Consider the following 6,805-nt stretch of genomic DNA (forward strand, 5'->3'; position numbering starts at 1 on the left):
ACTACTTTAGCCAGCCATGCCTGTTGTTGGGGACACAGATGTAGAAACCAGTCATATTACTATTCAGAAAGCATCTGAACAAATGACTGAAAAATAGACAATGATTTCCAGTAGGAGCACCTCTCTCGTCCACAGCTCAGCCTTGTCACGTTGAAAGAACAGCCCCAATGGAAACGGGGTCTACAGCGTTGGTTTCCTTTAGGAAGCTCTCGCTAAAGCAGGTTTTTACAGTGGCAACAGACTCACTCAGCATGAATATAAGTAAGCAGGATGGGTCCAGAGGTCCCATCATTTAGGCCTGTTCTGACAGTCAACTCCCCCGGCTCTCTGTCTCGGTCTCCTCAGTCTGATTACATGTACACACTCACCCCATCTATCACACTATAGATTTGACTGTCCATTGACTTGTCTACCTATCCCCCCTCTTCCTCTCCATCAGGAGCTCATTGTTTGTCTGTTTGTGTATGTCCCAGGTGATGGAGTGATGCGTGTGACTGTGTGTGTTCCCTGGAAACGCGTCTGTGTGTGTTTAGTGTGCGTTCTCTGGGGTGTTTATTGTTTTTGTGGCGTTGTGTTTAGGCCTTTAAAGCACAGTAAGTGTCAACACAGTATGGATATGTGTGGTGTGTTCAGTCATTTCCATTTTGACCTTCCCTCATACAGCTCGACCATTCCTCTACCCCTCCACCTCTAATGTGGGAGGTGATTCCCCAGCCCAGCTGTGACAGATGCAGCGCTGTCGGTGCTATTGACCCTGGCATTCTCCTGCTGTCTGTCAGCCTCAGCTAGCTCCTCCTCCCATCCTCCCATCCTCCTCTCCATTCCTCCTCTCCTCCTCTCCATTCCTCCTCTCCTCCTCTCCCCACAGCCATTCGCTAGTGCTGCTAAAGCACTAAACCCATGCAGCTGATGGATAACACCACTTCCCCACAGGCCCTCCTCCTCTCGTCCTCTCCTCTCCTCCGACGCCCCTGCTCCTCTCCTCCCTCTCTCCACGCACGGCCCATAGAGACTGAGAGAGGAGAGGGGAGCGTCCAGATCAAGAGAGATTGTTTCCCTGTGCCATCATTCCTCATGCCTTCTCTGTTGCATTGTTTGTTTTTCTGTTTCTTTTAAATTTGATTTTCATCCTCCTGTCCCACCTCCTCCCCCTCTCCCTCCTCTCCCCCCTCTCCCTCCTCTCCCCAAGGTTCCTTTTATCAGAAGTCCTCTGAATTCAACAAAGACAAGATTGATTTGGGATATCCATGTGAGTTATTGTTTTTATTTATGTATTCATTCCTTTTTTTGTTCTTTTTTTCACGAGACACACTTTCATGGCGAGGTATATGCATGAGGTCTTTACAGTATCTGCATAACAAGCATCTAACAAGCAGGCATTTGCAAACATTGCTCCAGTTTCCTATTCGCAATGATGTTTTTACATAGTTATTTGGTCAGATGACAGTGCATAAAGACCTTATATATACCCTGTCAAATAAAGTGTCAACCTTATTTCCCATTGTCCTCCATAATCACTGCCCTGTACCCTGCCATGCCTCACACTCCTTCTTTCACTCCCCCTAGCCTCCTGTGGTAGCTCCCTCTCTCTACCTTTCTGTCTCTCTGCTTTCTCTCGTATCGCGTACCTTGGCTGCTTGACTATCTGTTTTCACCCTGACTGGCCCTCTTACCCTTGGCTGGTAGTGCCCGTCTATCATGTTGGTGCTCATTGTCTCTACGCTGCCAGCCTGCCACTGTCTTACCCCAGTCCACAGGGATTTGGTATTTTATTAGGATCTCCATTAGCTGTTACGATAGCAGCACCTACTCTTCCTGGGGTCTACACAAAACATGAAACATGAAATAATACAGAATATTAATAAACAAGAACAGTTCAAGGACAGAATGACATCAATGTAAAATGTCACACATAGCCTACATATCAGTATATACACACAATATCTAGGGCAAATAGGGGAGAGGCGTTGTTGCTTTATCTGTTTGCTGATCACTTTAGTAATCTTTGATGGAAGGGAGTTCCATGCAATCACGGCTCTATATAATACTGTACGTTTTTTGAATTTGTTCTGGATTTGGGGACTGTGAAAAGACCCCTGGTGGCATGTCTGGTGGGGTAAGTATGTGTGTCAGTGCCGCAACTTTATAACCATTGAATCAACCATGACAGTTTACAATTCAAGGTACTCAACTTGCTCAACAGCCACATTATTCATCATCAGATTCAGCTGTCTAGAACTTAGTGAATGATTTGTAACAAATACAATGCTCTTAGTTTTAGAGATGTTCAGGACTAGTTTATTACTAGCAAGCCATTCTAAAACTGACAGAAACTCTGTTTAGAGTTGCATTGATTTCACTAAATACACACACATGCATTGTTTAATGCCAGTGGCAGATCATTGGTAAAAATAGAAAAGAGTAAAGGACCAAGAGAGCTGCCCTGCGGTGCACCACACTTTACATGTTTAACATTCCATTAAAGAAAACCTAAGTTCTAATAGATAGATGGCTCTGAATCCACAATATGGCAGAGGTTGAAAAACCATAACACATACGTTTTTTTCAACAACAGGTTATGTATATCAATAATATCAAAGGCTGCACTGAAATCTAACAATACAGCTCCCACAATCTTCTTATTATCAATTTCTTTCAAACAATCATCTGTCATTTGTGTCAGTGCAGTACATGTTGAGTGCCCCTCTCTATAAGTATGCTGAAACTCTTTTGTTAATTTGTTTACAGACAAATAGCATTGTATCGGGTCAAATTCTTTTCAAAAGTTTGCTAAGAGTCGTCAGCAAGCTGATTGGTCGGCTGTTAGAACCAGTAAAGGGTGCTTTCCAATTCTTGGGTAGCGGAATTACTTTGACTTCCCTCCAGGTCTGAGGACAAATATTTTTCTATCTAAGTTGTCAATACAAGTTGGTTTCTCATTTTTGATTCACAACAATAATTTTTCTGCCTCACCCGCACTAAATCTAAATTACAATGCTTTCTCTTCATTGTTAGGTATTTTATGCATGAATATGATGGCTCGCAGTTTGTTGTTGTCATTTCATGCCTATGTTTGCCTACTTTGCCAATTAAATAGTCATTAAAGTAATTGGCATTAAAATCAAAAGGTTTTGGGATAAATGAGCCATCTGATTCAATGAAAGGTGGAGTTGAATTAGTCGTTCTTCCCATAATTTCATTTAAAGTATCCCAAAGCTTTTTCGCATTTTTCTTTATGTAATTTATCTTGGTTTCATAATACCATTTCTTCTTGCTTTTGTTCAGTTTAGTCACATTTCTCAAATTACAGTAGATTTACCAATCAAATGAGCAGCCAGGCTTATTCGTCACTCCTTTTGCCTCGTCCCTCTCAACCATACAGCTTTTCAATTCCTCATCAATCCATGGAGCCTTAACAGTTCTAACAGTCAGTTTCTTAATAGTTGCATGCTTGTAAATAACTGGAAGAAACTATTTCATAAATGCATCAAGTGCAGCATCTGGATGCTCCATATTACATACATCAAACCAACAAATATTTTTCTATCTTTAACATTGGAATCAGTACAAAAGCTTTGTATGATCTCTTATACACTATTTTAGGCCCAGCCTTTGGAACTTTGGCTTTTCTAGATATGGACACTATATTATGGTCAGTACATCCAATGTGTATGGATACAGCTTCAGAGCAGAGCTCTACAGCATTGGTGAAAATGTGATCAATACACGTGGATGATGTAATTCCTGTACTGTTTGTAAATACCCTGGTAGGTTGATTAATAACCCGAACTAGATTACAGACACTGGTTATAATGAGTAGCTTCCTCTTGAGTGGACAGCTTCATGAAAAATACAACTCTCTGTTAAAATCACACAAATTATCAAGAATTGCACACACATCCAGATAATGAATGTTAACAGTTGGTGGCCTATAGCATCACCCCAAAATAATAGGCTTTAGATGAGGCAGGTGAACCTGCAACCACAACACTACAACAGCATTAGACATGAGATCCTCTCCAAGCTTTACAGGAATATGGCTCTGAATATATGCAGCAACACCTCCTCCATAGGCATTCCTGTCTCTTCTGTAGATGTTATATCCCTGCATTGCTACTGCTGTATAATCAAAGGAATTCTCTAAGTGAGTCTCAAAGATGGACAATATGTGAATGTTATCTGATCTTAGCAAGTTATTTATTTCATGAATCTTATTTCTAAGGCCACATACACTGAGTGAAACGTTAATATTAACATAATATTCAGTTGCATCCCTTTTGCCCACAGAACAGCCATAATTCACATGGGCTCTACAAGGTGTCGAAGGCGTTCCACAGGGATGCTGGCCATGTTGACTCCAATGCTTCCCATAGTTCTGTCAAGTTGGCTTGATGTCCTTTGGGTGGTGGACCATTCTTGATACACATGGGAAACAGTTGAGTGTGAAAAACCCAGCAACGTTGCAGTTCTTGACACACTCAAACTGGTGTGCCTGGCACCTTCTACCATACCCTGTTCAAAGGCACTTCAATCTTTTGTCTTGCCCATTCACCCTCTGAATGGCATACATACAAAGTCCATGTCTCAATTGTATCAAGGCTTGGAAATGCCTCTTTAACCTGTCTCATTCCCTTCATCTACACTGATTGAAGTGGATTTAACAAGTGACGTCAATAAAGAATCATAGCTTTCACCTGGATTCACCAGGTCAGCCTACAGTGCATTTGGAAAAAATTCAGACCCCTTGACTTTTTTCACATTTTGTTACGTTACAGCCTTATTCAAAAAAGGTAGAAAAAAAATCTAATCTACACACATTAACAAAAAAAGCCAAAATAGGTTTTTAGAAATGTTTGCAAATGTATTAATAATAAACTGAAATATCACATTTACGTAAGTATTCAGAACCTTTACTCAGTACTTTGTTGAAGCACCTTTGGCAGCGATTACAACGTTGAGTCTTCTTGGGTATGACACTACAAGCTTAGCACACCTGTATTTGGGGAGTTTCTCCCATACTTCTCTGCAGATCCTCTCAAGCTCTGTCAGGTTGGATGTCCAGGATCTGGCTGGGCCACTCAATGACATTCAGAGAGTTGTCCTGAAGCCACTCCTGCCTTGTCTTGGCTGTGTGCTCAGGGTCGTTGTCCTGCTGGAAGGTCTGAGGACCTCAGAGGACCTCAGACCTCAGAGTGTTCTGAAGCAGGTTTCCATCAAGGATTTCTCTGTACTTTGATCCGTTCATCTTTCCCTCAATCCTGACTAGTCTCCCAGTCCCTGCCGCTGAAACACATCTCCACAGCATGATGCTGCCACCACCATGCTTCACCGTGGGGATGATGCCAGGTTTCCTCCAGACGTGACACTTGGCATTCAGGCCAAAGAGTTCAATCTTGGTTTCAATCTTGTTTCTCATGCTCTGCGTGTCCTTTAGGTGCCTTTTGGCAAACTCCAAGCGGGCTGTCATGTGCCTTTTACTGAGGAGTGGCTTCCGTCTGGCCACTCTACCATAAAGGCCTGATTGGTGGAGTGCTGCAGTATGGTTGTCCTTCTGGAAGGTTCACCCATCTCCACAGAGGAACTCTGGAGCTCTGTCAGAGTGAACATCAGGTTCTTGATCACCTCCCTGACCAAGGCCCTTCTCCCCCGATTGCTCAGTTTGGCCGGGCAGCCAGGTCTAGGAAGAGTGTTGGTGGTTCCTAACTTCTTCCATTTAAGAATGATGGAGGCCAATGTGTGAATGATGGAGGCCAAAACAGAAATGTTTTGGTACCCTTCCCCGGATCTGTGCCTCGACACAATCTGTCTCGGAGCACCATGGACAATTCCTTCAACTTCTTTGCTCGGTTTTTGCTCTGACATGCACTGTCAACTGTGGGACCTTATATAGATGGGTGTGTATCTTTCTAAATCATGTCCAATCAATTGAATTTACCACAGGTGGACTCCAATCAAGTTGTACAAACATCTCAAGGATGATCAATGGAAACAGGATGCACCTGAGCTCAATTTCGAGTCTCATAGCAAAAGGTCTGAATACTTATGTAAATAAGTAAAAAAAAAAAAAAAAGTTTAATACAATTGCAAACATTTCTTAAAACCTGTTTTTACTTTGTCATTATGGTGTATTGTGTGTAGATTGATGAGGGAAAACAAGTATTTAATCCGTTTTAGAACGTAACAAGGCTGTAACGTAACAAAATGTGGAAAAAGTCAAGGGGTCTGAATACTTTTCCTAATGCACTGTATGTCATGGAAAGAGTTAGGAAAGAGTGTTCAGAATGTTTTGTACACTCGGTGTATATTAATATGGGTTATTTTAAACTCTTTCCTGAGTATCGGAGATGGACATAACATGAAGAAAAAATAAACAAACACACAATGATTGGCAAGGACATTGTTCTGGCTAATAGAGTCAGTCAATCAGGCACTTGTGAGTGTCAGTTAGTGTATGTGTGCGTTTGGGATGTGGGGCTAAAGCTAGTGACCCGGAAGCTAGGCTCTCTCACTCTTCCCACTCCTTTGGGAGGGAGGGGGGACAATGAGCCTGTTGTAGTGGATGTAAGCAATGTCCCCACGCTCTCTGGCAGCTTTCATGGCTGGGATAAGTTATTTCCGCCTCTGGTGTAAAACTTTCGAGTAGTCCTCATTAAGGAAGATATTGGTTCCTCTCAAGTTCTTGGCTCTCTCCAGAACAGCCATCTTGTTCTTATACCTTAGGAACTTGACCACTATTAGCCTGGGTGTGTCACCTGGGCTGGTTGCAGGTTTTCCAGACCTGTGGGCACGCTCCACCTCAATCTTC

The 6,805-nt window shown here is 42.5% G+C and overlaps 1 protein-coding gene across 3 annotated transcripts in view; it reads left to right on the plus strand.

Annotated features, from left to right (window-relative positions):
- Positions 1 to 6,805, plus strand: part of LOC139543840 (netrin receptor UNC5C-like) — a 191,202-nt gene that overhangs the window by 159,606 nt on the left and 24,791 nt on the right. Inside the window, exon 8 of one of the 3 annotated variants that reach the window (XM_071350310.1) lies at positions 1,190 to 1,249. The exons of the other annotated variants lie outside the window; for them this stretch is intronic. Within the exon in view, the coding sequence (XP_071206411.1) occupies positions 1,190 to 1,249 (60 nt within the window). The remainder of the gene's footprint in view (positions 1 to 1,189; positions 1,250 to 6,805) is intronic. 3 annotated transcript variants of the gene reach the window in all.

This window comes from Salvelinus alpinus, chromosome 18 (assembly GCF_045679555.1).
Source record: "Salvelinus alpinus chromosome 18, SLU_Salpinus.1, whole genome shotgun sequence".
In the NCBI taxonomy this organism is placed as follows: Eukaryota; Metazoa; Chordata; class Actinopteri; order Salmoniformes; family Salmonidae; genus Salvelinus; species Salvelinus alpinus.